Source organism: Oxyura jamaicensis, chromosome 2, assembly GCF_011077185.1.
Source record: "Oxyura jamaicensis isolate SHBP4307 breed ruddy duck chromosome 2, BPBGC_Ojam_1.0, whole genome shotgun sequence".
NCBI classification, from domain to species: domain Eukaryota; kingdom Metazoa; phylum Chordata; class Aves; order Anseriformes; family Anatidae; genus Oxyura; species Oxyura jamaicensis.
In genome coordinates, this window is record NC_048894.1 from 26912223 (window position 1) to 26927277 (window position 15055).

A 15055-nucleotide genomic window follows, 5' to 3' on the forward strand; every position below is an offset into this window, starting at 1 on the left:
AGTAGATAAAAGTTTTTTCAACACTTCACATTATAAAAATATTTGTAAAGCTTTAGGTAAAAAATGGACAATATTTGGGATAAAAGTCAACTTTGTGCTCTTCTGGTTCAACGTTCAAGCTTTAAATAAGTATTGGTTGAACTGCATATCTGCTTTTATTTTTTAACAAAAAAAAATGCGTATCCTTAGAATCACTTGGACAATTTTAATTTATTTTCTTAGTGCTTAAGCATAACCATAAGGTCTATAATTATATGTTTGCCTGTTATTTTTCTTACTAGGACTATTATTTCATTCAGGACAAACAGGACAAACGATGGAAATATTTCTGATTTTCCTTTTCTTTATGTATATTTTTGTAGTGTCTCAAAGCACTAGACATTTGAGAAATTTGTACATTAGATATATACCGTAGATTCTTGTACAATGTACAAAGTGAAGGGTTACCCTGAAAGAACAAGCTTACCTTTGGTCCAGCTGGACCTTGTACTCCTTTATAACCAATCAGTCCTTGGGATCCTTTTTCTCCTGGGTCACCCTGATGGAAACAAAACTTTTGTTTAAAACACAGCAAAGGTTCCTTCACAACTGCATGATGCCCACAAAAAAATGTATTTAGATGCTTTGCTCCAAGTGAAATCCCACTCAATTTTAGAATCTGCCCCAAAAGTCACAAATTTAACTAGGTAGGAGATTAAAGCATTTGTTTGTGTACTAATACATCTTTCCAGGCTTTCAATTTCATATTTAGAAATCTAATTAGTCACCTAATTTCCCTTAGTTCCTCCTCTTGCCCTATCAGCATACTGAAATAATTTGTTTCCACCTAACTTTAATGAAAATTATGTGTCAAACTTTTAGAAAACCTCTACTGTCTTATTAACTTTAGTGTCTATGTTCATAGTCTCATTTTCCTGCACTTGTTCAGGCTAGGGATCTTATCTCTCTCCTTTTAAATCATCAGTTAAAAGGTAGTTGCAACTTAAGATATGAATGAAAAAAATATGCAAGAATCTAAACTATTACAAAAGAAGTCCTTCTCAACTTTATAGTACTTCTCAAGTGTGCATGCTAAGCCATACCTTTTGGCCTACATCTCCTTTGCCAGGGGGTCCTTCTGGGCCTCTTGGACCTTGATCTCCCTTTTCCCCCTAACAGAGATTAGATGGTTAATTTTTACTTAATTCATTTTATTGATTCAATCAATGATTGGACTTATCAAGTCTGTATAAGTACTTTCCCAAAAAATGTCAGTTAAAAAATCTGGTCAAAGAAGAAAATATTCTATCTTATTACCTCCCACCCCCAACCCTCCTGTAATCACATTCCTTTTGTAGGTAGAATTCCATGCACATACTCTTATGTGGAAGATAAATGTTTGCAAAGCTATAAGAAAAAATCTTTGCTGACCAATTCTGAGACAATCAACTTTTAAGAAGCAGTAATTTTCTGCATCTCTATAGTTAATGGCCAATCCAGGCTTCAAATATTAGCCAGAAACATTGCTTCAAATAATTCACAAATAATCCACATATTACATCATGCTAAGGAAAAATATCTACCAAATATTTATCAATAATATTGGTAAGATTAGGGCTTCAGAAAACCTGCAGGTAATTCAGGAAATGGAAAGTAGATTGAAATGAAGTTTAAACTTCCATCTCTGGTACAAGCTGTTGACGGTTGTGGTATTATAGAGCCTGCTGTTGCTCAGCATCCCGGTGGCTCCCATTTCTGTGAGACAGCTCCCACCTGCAGAAAACTGCCATAACACCTCTGTGCCCACTGTTCACTGCAGACATCCAACTGTTCTTTGCATTGTCCTGAATACACAAGGTAGCTGTTCAACGCTAACATTTTCACTTATAATTCATTATGACAGCGATAGTACCAAGATGATCATCAGAATGGCAATATGTGAAAGAAAAAAGAAACCACAGCATTCCCAAATAAAGAATCTAACTGTAACCTTAGCTCAACATCTACTCTGTGTTCTGATGTATCTTCCTGATACACTGAGAGGTTCATTTCTAAGCACTTTAATAGTAGGTGATTTCATTTTTTTAATTAAGTAAAAAAAGAAATGTTACATATTTATCCATAGTGGGAAGCTTACAGCCTCAGACTGTCATTTGTCAAACTGTTACATGCACTGCCCTTGCAGCTGAAAAAAATGTTAAGTTGCATCCTTAATCGATGGTTATTAAAGATATTCAGCTACTTTCTGATTAAAGACAGACAAAAACTGTTGATTTGCTTGCACTGAATCATGTTCAGTTCATCAGTTCATTGTGTTGTCCAGGTGTCACCCTCATTTAAGAGGTGCACAGCAGCAGAGTTTGGAGGCCACTGGATTGTCTGCAGCCATTCAACAATCAGCCAAAGCACTGAATTTTGCTCACTCAGCAGCTCATTTTCTTTGGATAAAGTAGAATTAAAAGAGAAAACAACTTTTTACTTGGAGAGCAACTTTTTACTTAGGCAAATAATGATAGGACAAGGGGGAATGGTTTTAAACTAAAACAAAGGAGCTTTAGATTGGATGTTAGGAGGAAATTCTTCACTCAGAGGGCAGTGAGGCACTGGCACAGGTTTCCCAGAGAAGCTGTGGATGCCCCATCCCTGGAGGTGTTCAAGACCAGGCTGGATGGGGCTTTGGGCAACCTGATGCAGATAGCATCCCTGCCCATGGCAGGGGAGTGAGAACTAGATGAACTTTAAGGTCCCTTCCAACCCAAGCCATTCTATGATTCTATGAAAAGTCTCCTTTTAACTTGCTCTAAATTGGGCACTTTGCTTTCCTGCCCTCTAAACTTATTTCTACCATTTTGAATTTATTATTACTATTATTATTATTTCAGTATGGCTGAGTTTCTCTTAAAATCTCAGAATTTTCCTTGGAAACAAGGAGCCCCGGTTTCAGCTGTTTCTTATAGTTTCTGTACCAGGCTGGAAAACTTCAGTTACAGCTCACAACCCTGCTAGATTGAGGGTTACCCTAGGTTTTGTCAACTGGAGCCAGACTTCTGGGAGTCAGGAAAAATCTAAGCAGGCTGTAAGACACATGCTATCTGTTCTCCAAGAAGATGGTGAAAATGAAAATCAGCAGCCCACAAAAGACAGGACAGCTAAAACATCTGCAGATTCAGATGGCAGCCACTGTTAATAAAATTTGTTGGAAACTTCTCAACTAGCACACTCGCTTTTCCCTAGCAGAACTATTGCCCATTCCCCCCCCCCCGCCCCCAGGATGAACTGCTTGCCATTAAATATCTGTAAACTAATAAAGATTGAGTTTGGTCATGCAGCTTCTACATGCAGGAAAATATATTTGCTTACCTTTTTCCCTGCCTTCCCAGGGTCTCCCTGCACCCCTCTCTCTCCTGGGACTCCTGATGGACCTATATCTCCCTTGAAGAAGAATAAATAATTGTATCTGCACACATCAATATATATATATATATTTATTCTGTAAAATGTTTCTAACACTGTGTTAGAGTATTAATTCATTACATGCAATATTTTTGTTCAAGTAAAGGTTGTTATCCCCAGTTAAATATTCTATAGAGCCAGAAAAATGTGAACTTTAAATTCCTCTTAAAGCCTTCCACCTACTTCTTAAATCTTTGTTTTGTATTAAATAAGCTTGCATTTTTCAGCAAGTAAAAGCATGAATTAAAACTGCTTTTTATTCTGTGCACAATTATAATATCATAAGAATGCAATTTACTTGAAAAGTCAAGCATTTGGGATTGAAGAACTGGTCAATTGGACTGGCCTGTCCAATCTAATCATTTATTTGGTGAATCTACATTACAGTCTTTGGTTTATCTGACTTAATGATATTGCATTGCATGAGGTGGATGATGCTCATAGATTGGCTTGTACCCAATGGTGTTGGTTAGAGACCGCATCTCTTGTTGTATAAACTGGTCTAGGCATTACTTTTAAGACAGACCTTGCCACAGATTGTTGAAAATATCAGCCAGTTTTTGGGGAAGCCCTACTTGAAATGGCAAGGACCTGATATACAGGTCAAAGTGGCAGCTGAAGTCAAAGCTGTAAATGTTTACCACCTCTTCTAACACATAGGCAGTATTAGCACTGCTGTCACACAGACTTGTTTTTCTTTTTTAATCACTGCAGAGGAACAGAGACAGTAGAAGCCTTTCTAGAAGGCTGTAGAGGTATCTCATTAGCTTAGAAAAACTGGGGTCAAACTCTTTGAGTTATGGATGCAGTAATGACTTTAAGAGAGAGGCTAGGCGCACAGCATTTTGAGTTTAAATAGTAAAATTGTGACATTAAGGGAATATCTATCACTGAAATTCCTTATTATTTTGATCATAGTCAATTGATACCGAAAAAAAACCACTTGTACTTCATTTATTAACAACATCAGAAAGAATCAAAGGACACTTTAAGAAGCAGTTAAAAATAGGCTCACTTTAAGTCCTCGTAATCCAGTTGCTGGAAGTCCTGGTTCTCCTTTTTGTCCACGTTCACCTTGTTGACCCTAGTAATAAAAAGACTTCTGTTTGACACAGGAATATAATTTAGCTTCATTCATTACTTGTATTATCTCAGCAACTGTTTTATGCATAGAGGTGGTCAAATTTTCAACCAAGTGATTTTTGACTGGAATATTCCATTCTGTCAAAACTCCAGTAACTTGTAGGAGTACACGTATTTTATTTATAGAAAGTCTAAGTGTATCGTTCCATCTTTCTTCTTGTTTTTTTTTTTTTAAATCCATTTAAGTATCTTTTATTTTGTATTTCCTACTGTAATATCAAAGACTCTGCTGTCACTGTAAGAAAGATGAATCTAAATAAAGAAAAATCAGAACCTCGGTTTAAAAGAAAGTTTTGCACATGCAATTCTTCCTTCCAGTAGTTCTAAAACTATTTCTAAAGAAATTGGAATTGAATTTTTCAATTATACTTTTAAAAATATTTTTTCACAGTAGAGAAAATGTCTACAAACATAACATATTGCAGAACTACAACATTTTCCCTGCATTAATATTAAACACTGTTGCTATAACTGCTACTTACAAGCCAAAGTACTGTCCAGATGAAAATGACTGTATTTCTCCCTGCTTTTGATGGAGTGACTACTGTGATTCTTCCACCAGCCAAGGTGATTACTAAGCACACAACTGCTTTACAGTTTATTGGTTCTTTCCACTTGTTCTCCTGAATATTTTGTCAAATTCCCTTTTTTCCCTCATAGAGCTCTCACCTGACACCATATTGCTGGAGGCTTGGAGTTTGGCAGCAGTAATTTTTTACCTTACTTTCCTGTTCTCTTCCTCCTTTCCCGCTTGCTATGGTGCAGCGTCACCTACTAAATAAACTCTAAATAAGTTCTTTTTTCTCTCCTAGTGTTTCTAACTTTGGTTTCATCTCTTTCTCATGGTCACCATGGAAGGCTGAAGGACAGACAAGCATAATAAAAAAGAATTGCCCTGATGAGATCAGCCATCAGTCTCCAAACCATCACTGCTTTACAGTTAAGTTGCTTAGTAAAATGCTAAGAACAATGTGTATAAGACACCAAATTGATTAGATATAAACATGTCTGAAAGTCGCTTTGTTTAAAAAGTGTTCATTTGGAAGCCAACATCCACATTGAAAAAGGGGTGGATGTCAGCCAAAGCCTTATGCTCTATTTGGGGAACACCTTAATAAATGGGTGTTTTTTCCTTGAAGAATCAAAAGTAATTGTTATCTCCAATGAACAAGCTCTATGGTGAACATTTTCATCTCATCAAAACACACTCTTGAAAAGCCTGGCAAAGAATACATTGGCTGTTGCTTCTTCCTAGTAATTTTTTTTTTATATATATATATATATCTTAACCATTACCTTTGGGCCTGGCAGACCAAAACCTTTGGATCCTTTTGACCCAGGATTTCCTTGTGGACCTTGTACACCCTATAAATCAATGAGTTAATGCATTATATTTTTGTCTACTTTTTAAATTCATCATGAGTCTTTCTTTCAGTTAATAAATATTTTATCTCATCTTTGTCACTATCTTGTGGATTTCACAGCCTTATCCAAGTGTACTGACTACAATTGCAAGCCTTGCAAAATGCAATATTTTTACAAGTGTAATGACTACAATTACTTTTTAGGGAGAAAGCCAATGGGAAGTTTCATAGTATCTAAACCCCGATTTACTGGGATGCTGTAAGCATGAACTTTAATATTCTTTCTTAAAAACAAACAAACAAACAAATGAAAAATGCAGAACAAAGCAAAACACACAAAAAAATATTTTTGGATGTTTCTGTTGTTCTGCATCCACCTAATCGAGGCTGTTGACAAACTTCAACGGGGATTAAAATCCGGATGTGGTGGACTCTAACCTCTTGAAGCCCCTACATGTCATTGTCCAAGCAGTGCACTTGATTTATCTCCTATGCAAATTATTATGCATACTACACCATATTTCTGTTTTCTTAATCCTAAAATCATTCAGATCAGTTGGAACCATTAATGTCAAGAAGCTTTAGCTGAAGACTAACTTGATGCCTTTTAAAATGCAAAAACACTGAGATTTTTAACGTATCCAAATCAAAATTAGAGCTCTGATGAAGTATAAAACAAAAACTACATACAAATAAATGTTCATTACATCCCCAAAGTGTAGGACTGATCTATTTTTTACTAAAGTTTGTAGCAAAGCCATTTTATTTTAGAAGAGCAACAGAGCTCTTCCATTCTTCTCATCCACTAGGGCCATAGGAGTAGACAAACAGGATTAGAATTAAGACCAGTCTTCATAAATAGGAGATGTAGTATGCAGTATATTTGATGAAATTCATTACGTGCTGCTGCCATTTAATTCTTTATGGAAAGGAAAGAATAAATGCAGGACAGATTTCACATTACAGCTAGGCAGTTTATAGGTGTCTTCTAACTTAACAGTGGAATAGACATATACCTGACTCAAGTCATACTAGCTGCCTTCCTCATATCTGCAGCTCAGTGTCTGCCTGTTCCTGATTCAAACTTACCTGGCTTCCTGGATTGCCTATCCCTGGTGGTCCTGCTGGGCCCTGTGGTCCTACTTGGCCTTGTTCACCCTGTATTGTATAAAAAGTATTCCAGAGAGCTAAATTGCAATAAGCCATGTTAGCTGATTAGTACAATTAAATTAAATACAGAGCAGTAGTCCCCAAATTGTATGATCTTGAAGTTTGCTGCTTCTGTTTGTGTTAAATGAGAATTTTGAACGCCTTAAAGTCTGCCTATGGCAATTCATCTAACACAGGTAACACCTCTTCCTTCCTGCAAACTCCATTTATAGACAATCACATCTAGAGGGATGTGCAGTTTATCTTTCCAGACAGATTAATTTTGCAGATTTTCTTGTATCGAAATATACAGTTGCTTGCACAGCACTCAGGAGAAAATCTTGCAAGTGTAAAAGAGCAGCTAGAGGGTATTGTTTTTAAAGAGCAGCTAGAGAGTATTGTTGAAAAATCTTTGTCAAGTGGTATTATAGAGGTATTGCACAGCATTTAAGGATAGAATAGAGGAATTACGGGTGGTCATTTGGGTATTGGAAGTGGCACAGACCCATGAAGGTGTCCGGGAAGTGGGACACCAGTTCCTTCAAAGCAATAGTTAGTTTAACTTACACCAGAAACTCTTATGTATTGAAATGGTACCAAACACTTACTGCCCTGGCCATCACTGCATTTTTCCTACATAGACATGGTAATAAACCAGCTTGTTCCTTCACAGGTAATCAGTGTTCCTGTAACTAAAGCCTCGAGCAAGATGGTCTGGAAGGTGCTCATTGACCATGCCTCTTACAGATAGGCCACATCAGACCACGCCACACCACCTAGGTTGCTCTGAAGATCTTAGAGATCCATTTGACTGGACAGTAAGATGAATAACTTCAAATCAAACTTCCCACATCTGAGAAACACTCCCTGTTGACTAAACTGTAGGTAACTGGATGGGATTGTCATCCTCCCCTCTCACAGAAGCCAGGTGTGGGACAGTGAGGAGAGCAGGAGCCATGGGGACATGAGGGAAGGCAAAAAAACAGGGAGTAGGAGTAGGGCTACATCACTAAACCATGAGAAGGAAGATTTGGATCACTGTCTCAGCTCTACATGACATTTGGGCATTTTTCATCAGACATCCTCCAGATCCATGCAAACTACAGGCCAGAATCTCCTCAGGCCAAGGTAATTACAATTGTTCTGGATCCTTCTTTGAGGGCCTGGGTGCCAAAAAACTAACAAATTTCAGAAGCCAGCATGTTCATTGCCTGTCCCAGGTCCATTAGACTAGATAACCCAAAGGGTTTTATTTTTTATTTTTTAAAATATTTAATTTAAAATACTTTCAATACAATATTTCTGAGATAATTTTAGGAGGAAAGTAAGTCAATTTTTTCCCCCAAACTCCCAGCTGCATAGAATACCATCCATAGTGCAGTTAACTTGTATAGATGAGTGCTTCTGAAGTTTGTGAAGCTGCATTGAAGTAGTACCTCAGATCCAAGGTAAAACATATTCTCATGTTATTGTGTGAATAATTCATCATTAATTTATTATAAATATAACTATAAATATGATCAGGAAAATACTCTGTGTGTCACCTTGTCACCTTTGATTGATTGACCTGGCAGTCCAGTTGGACCAGCTACACCTTCAGAGCCTTTTTCACCCTGGAAATAAGTAACAGTTTTGTAACTGTATATGGGAATTTATGAAGGAAAAGATCCAAGACAAACTGGTCCACACAATGTGGGTAATGAGGAAAAAGTATTTCTTTGCAAACAAACAAGAAAAACAGTCAACAGAATTACTCATTTTACAGAAAAGCAATTCAGTTACAATTCATAACATGCTTCATCTGTATTCATTGTGTCGTTGAACACAGGACTTCAAAAGGAGAAAATGAAATACTATGAAGTAGGAAAGTACATTTTGAGAATGCAATAATGTGTTCATTTTGCAAGTAGACAGAGCAGTTCAGAGCCTTCTGGTGCAAGGACATGGCTAACGTCTTTTCCTCAAAAGGAAGAAAAATCTGCTTTGCTTAGCAGCTCAAGGCTCTGGAGAATCTTGAAGCCCCTCAAAGAGGGATACACTTTGATGAGAAACCCAGTTGTGATTTTACCATAAATCTTTGCTTGTTTGTACTTATTTTTAAGAAAAGGAATGTTCACACATATTAAATTAGCACGTGCCCTTAATGAGGTAACTGTCCACAGAGACTCATATAACTCAAGTTTTAGCTTCCAAAAATGGTAAGACATAACAAAAATACCTCCTGAATGTTTTCTTCCAATAAAAAACATACATAGCTAAATAGTCTTTCAGAAAACAACTTATCTCATTAATGCTAGCAAAAAAAAGTATCTTATTAAATACATAAATAAGAGAACCATTAACTGCTTACATTTAGAGGGACACTAAAACTCTTTTGTAATTAGCTTTTGAACTAGGAGGGGTATTCAAAGAGCACAGTGATTCAGAAGACCAAGATCCACCATATGATACTTTGTACCACTAGAATGGTCAGTGCTCTTAAACAGCTTAGGCACTAAAGCAAATTTGTGCTATGATTAAATATTTTTAAAAAACATTTCCATAAAACTACCTTTTGGCCTTGAATGCCCTCTCCTGGTAGACCTTTCTCACCTGGCAGACCATCAGGGCCACGTGGTCCCTATAAGAAAAGAAAAAAAAATCAGATGATAACAGCAATTACATTTCTTACTGACATTTTGTCTAACTTGCTAATATAGTTCCTTGCAACTCTTACAACACTGATAAGTAGCAACACTTACACAACAGCTGGCTGAACCCAGGCAATTAAATGAAGTGTAGTAAACCTTAATTGGAGGATTTAGATAAGAAGAAGGTAATGCTGAAATGATCTGAATGACATAATGTCTAAAGACTCTATCCTTAAAACTCAAATGAAATTGTGGTTTAATTTATAATAAATATATTTACTGCTTTGTAATTTATTCCTTATAATTTCATGTACCTGAGATGATGAAAATCATTAATTTGAACTTTTGTTAAAAAAAAAAAAAAAAAAATGGCTGGCTAAACATACACAATTAGAAAATTCCAATTTTTGTTTAAATAAACACTAAAATAATTTGTTTGTTTTGTAGTATTTTTGGTTCTTCCAGAAAATTCAGCTCTTTTAATATTTAAAGCTATTGAAGAGTTTTTAAGGATGATTTTGATTAAATAAAAATGTTCCTACATTTTTTTGTGGAAAAAAAAGTATATTTTATAGTCACAAAGAGACTTTCAAAAACAATATTAGAATGAATTCTAACAATCATTTACATTTTTGGCTTCTTAATTAACAATCCTGTGGTTATTAATGAAGTAAGAAAACTACACATTTTATACTCTAACCAGCAGGAAAAAAGAGCCACCAGCAAGCACTAACTTAACAATGGAAGAAAGAGTATAATCCTTTGCTAAAATTAAAAGCAGCTTCCAAGGAGGCTATTAGAAGAGAAATGTTTCTCAGAGTTACAAAGAGCTTGCTAAAGGTAACTTACTATAATTCAGAAGAGAAAGATGTAATTAAAAGCATATAATTTGGATTTTTGTTTCTGATGCAATTCAAATTACAGACTGGAGTTGAGGAACATCTCAGGTCTTGGATTTTCACCTTCTTAAAAATTGATTTTAAACAATTTCTAAATTAATCCTTAATTCAAACAAGTAAGGGTATGCCTATTAGTATACAACTTCATGTCTGTCTCAAAACTGTATGCTGTAATCTCACTCACATGGACCATGCAATTTTTTATTTCACCAAAATGTGTTTGGACGTGAATTAATTCTCCTACTCTGGCAATCCATGCACAATTACGGTTGCAATATTAGGCTCGCATAGCTGCTGCTCTAGGTTACATACAATGGCTTATGGAATAAGTACCCTATATAGCTGCTGTCATTCAATTAAAGTCACTTAGACTTATTTATTTTCACTTCCAATTCATCTATCAACGACTTACAGGTAATCCTGGCTCACCAATTCCAGGAGGTCCTTGCAATCCAATTTTACCTTCTCGACCTGGAGCACCCTTGTGAAAAAGAATATTACTAAGTTCTGTCTTAATTCAACTTGATGCTTTTGAAAAGCTTAACATTTATATGACTAAATTGTGTCATTGGAAAAATCTGAAATCCAACACTTAATATCTCTTGAGGTAAAACAAACATAAATGATAATTAAGAAACATTTGAAAGTACATTTCAATTAACACTCAGAACCTTAGACTGTATTTCAGTCCTCATGCCAACAGCAAAGGATATAAGAATATCGCTTCCCATAGTGAAAAACAGTAAAGCAAATCTGTCACTTGATTGTATATCAAAGTGACTGAGTTGTATTTCTATGCCTTGAAGAATGATTACTCATTAATGCAATCATCTGCTAGTGCTTGATTCTGATCTCAGGTATTTAACCCTCATTTAAATGGCATTATTTCTGGCCTATTGTTTCAGTGGAATCATAATCAAAACTTGGGGTTGAAGGAAAAGCAGGTCTGTCATCTCCATTCTACACAAATACACAAACCAGTATTATACAATTTTTATATTTAGATTATAAGAGTTTGAATTTGATAAAACTGCAAATGAGAACTTTCATCCAAAAAATGACTGCCCACAGTTATCACTTTAACAGACATGTAACTGAGACATACCTTGGGTCCTGGCTGTCCAACACCAGGGAGTCCTGGTGGACCATAGGGACCTATAGGACCTTGTTCTCCCTAGAGGGAAAAACACGGCAAGAGATTATTAAAGCAATCATCTCTTTTCGTAATCAAATTCTCCCAGAGTATCTGTCCACTACAAGCATTCAGGGCTATAGAAATATGTATTTAAAGTAAAAAACAACCAACCAAACAAAAGCAAACAACCAACCAACCAAACAAACAAACAAACAAAAAAATACAAACACAAAAACACTACTGTTTTAAAGCTAAATGTTTTGGTTAGTAGCAAGGCCAATATCCTGGCCATACAATTTTCAGGGATAGATAATAAAGTCGTAAAGCCATTCTTAATGTGTTTCTTCCTCATCATATCTTGAGGTCCTGATTTTATTCAATAATTTGGTATGTGCTTCCTTCACTCCTTTTCTTGCCGGGAAGACAGGCATTTGGAAATCCAGCTGTATTTATGCTTTATACATAAGACTAAAGATTTTTCCAGTAGCAATGGCTGCATATCACAACTGTTGCTCCTACTGCTGTCTTTGACTGTAGCTCTTCTTGTTAGTTGAGTATGTTTCTACAAAGCCAATGTAGAGTCTAGTGAAAACAAGCATCAGATCCACCAAATTAAAAGGCATTTGGAGGCATAAGCAGGAGTGAGGCAGATAAAATGCTTTGAAGAGCTGAATTTCATTGCCTGAAGAACCTGTCATAGACTGATACTACAAATACTAGTTCTGACACATTGGAGGATACGTTCTGAAACCAATGACTAAGAAAATTATTAAGATCTAATTTAACCTAAGTGATTTTCTGAGTAAACCGTTGCATAGCTAATACAGTAAAAATTTCCAATCAGTTACAAATTTAAGTGCTTGACAGTTCTCCAAATCAAAACAAATCCAGACAGCCATTCACAAATATACATCTAATCCATGCACTTCACACAATACAACCATTGCAGTAAACAGGCACTGCACTTTGATCTATTTCAAAAGTTCAGTACAACTGCTATGATATCCCCTACATGCATTTGCTCTAGGACACTGATATAGAAAAGGTCTTTAAGCATGATCTCACTGGACCTACTCGTGTGTTTAAATACAAACTGTTTCTTCTATGTAGAAACACTAAACACTAAATACTAACAGTTTCTTCAAAGCTTAATGATTAGACGGAAACTGAAGTATTATAAGAACTGAAAACAGGTGAAATCTGCAATATTGCTGGGACAAAATTCCAAAATACTTCAACCTCCTCATCTTAACAACGGTATGCCTCAAGTGCATTTTCACTGACTTTATATTTATATATTATATTCACTTACAATGAAGACCTGCAAATTCAATGATTATTTAGAATTCCTTATAAATATGATAGGTTGGGAAAATAATTGTTCTAAATAATGGAGAAATTAGAGGTAAAATCACAGAATCACAGAATCACTGAATTGCAGTGGTTGGAAGGGACCTCGAAAGATCATCGTGTCCAACCCCCCTGCCAAAGAAGGTTCCTCAGAGCAGGCTGCCCAGATAGGCGTCCAGATGGGCCTTGAATATCTCCAGAGAAGGAGACTCCACAACCTCCTTAGGCAGCCTGTTCCAGTGCTCTGTCACCCTCACTGTGAAGTTCTTTTGCATGTCAGTGTGGAACTTCCTGTGCTCTGTCTTGCAGCCACTGCCCCTTGTCCTATCCCCACAAACCACTGAGAAGAGGTTGGCTACATTCTTCTGTCTCCCACACCTCAGGTATTTATACACATTGATGAGATCCCCTCTCAGTCTTCTCTTCTCCAGGCTGAACAGACACAGGTCTCTCAGCCTTTCTTCACAGGGAAGATCCTCCAGGCCCCCTATCATCTTTGTGGCCCTCCGCTGCACTCTCTCCAGGAGATCCCTGTCTTTTTTGTACTGGGGAGCCCAGAACTGGACACAGTACTCCAGGTGAGGCCTGACCAGGGCAGAGTAGAGGGGGAGGATCACCTCCCTTGACCTGCTGGCCACGCTCCTTTTAATGCACGCCAGGATCCCATTGGCCCTCTTGGCCACCAGGGCACACTGCTGGCTCATGGTCAACCTGTTGTCCACCAGGACCCCCAGGTCCCTCTCCTCCGAGCTCCTCTCCAGCAGGTCATCCCCCAGCCTGTACTGATACTTCCGGTTGTTCCTTCTCAGGTGCAGGACTCCACTTGCTCTTATTAAACCGCATTTGGTTTCTGCCTGCCTATCTTTCCAGCTGGTCCAGGTTTTGCTGAATGGCAGCACAGCTTTCTGGCGTGTCAGCCACTCCTCCCAGCTTTGTGTCATTGGCGTACTTGCAGAGGGCAGACACTATTCCCTCAAGGTCATCGATGAAGATGTTGAACAAGACCGGATCCAGCACCAACCCCTGGGGAACACCACTAGTCACAGGTCTCCAGCCGGACTCTGCGCTGCCGATCACCACCCTCTGAGCTGGGCCAGTCAGCCAGTTCTCAACCCATCTTACTGTCCACTCCTCTATCCCACACTTTCTCATTTTTGCTAGCAGGATGTCATGGGAGACAGTATCGAAAGCCTTGCTAAAGTCAAGCTAGATGATATCCACCGCTCTCCCCCCACCTACCCAGCAGGTGATGCCATCATAGAAGGCAACAAGGTTGGTCGAGCACGACTTCCCCTTGGTGAATCCATGCTGACTACTCCTCATAACCTTTTTCTCTTCCAATTGCTTGGAGATGGCATCCAGAACAAGCTGTTCCAACTCCTTTCCAGGGACAGAGGTGAGACTGACTGGCCTGTAGTTTCCCAGATCCTCCTTCTTGCCCTTCTGGAAGACCGGCGTGACACTGGCTATCCTCCAGTCTTCAGGCACCTCACCTGTTCTCCAGGACCTTTCAAAGATGATAGAGAGCGGTTTGGTGATCACCTCTGCCAGCTCCCTTAGCACACGTGGATGCATCTCATCGGGACCTATGGATCTGTGTGTGTTGAGCCCACTCAGATGCTCCTTGAAGCAAAGACTGAAGCAAAGAAAGCATTCTGTATCTCCGCCTTCTCGGCATCTCCTGTGACCAGGACACCCCCCTCGTTCAGCAAGGGACCGACATTATCCCTAGTCTTCCTTTTGCTGTTTACATACTTGAAAAAAACACCTTCTTATTATCCTTTATCTCTTTTGCAAGCCTCACCTCTAGGTGGGTTTTAGCCTTCCTCGTCACATCCCTGCAGGCCCTGACAACACGTCTATACTCCTCCCAAGAGGACAGACCCTTTTTCCACATTTCATAGACCTTCCTCTTCCTTTTGATCTTATCGATGAGCTCCTTGCTCATCCACG

The 15055-nt window shown here is 37.9% G+C and overlaps 1 protein-coding gene across 2 annotated transcripts in view; it reads right to left on the minus strand.

The window, feature by feature from the left end:
* The window catches only part of COL28A1 (collagen type XXVIII alpha 1 chain), a 66645-nt gene that overhangs the window by 29845 nt on the left and 21745 nt on the right, over positions 1 to 15055 (minus strand). For both annotated transcript variants that reach the window (XM_035318219.1, XM_035318218.1), the window contains exons 12-21: positions 11723 to 11791; positions 11030 to 11098; positions 9640 to 9708; positions 8633 to 8701; positions 7029 to 7097; positions 5872 to 5940; positions 4448 to 4516; positions 3340 to 3411; positions 1083 to 1151; positions 467 to 538 (exon numbers count right to left, since the gene is read on the minus strand). In XM_035318219.1, the coding sequence (XP_035174110.1) occupies positions 467 to 538; positions 1083 to 1151; positions 3340 to 3411; positions 4448 to 4516; positions 5872 to 5940; positions 7029 to 7097; positions 8633 to 8701; positions 9640 to 9708; positions 11030 to 11098; positions 11723 to 11791 (696 nt within the window). The remainder of the gene's footprint in view (positions 1 to 466; positions 539 to 1082; positions 1152 to 3339; positions 3412 to 4447; positions 4517 to 5871; positions 5941 to 7028; positions 7098 to 8632; positions 8702 to 9639; positions 9709 to 11029; positions 11099 to 11722; positions 11792 to 15055) is intronic.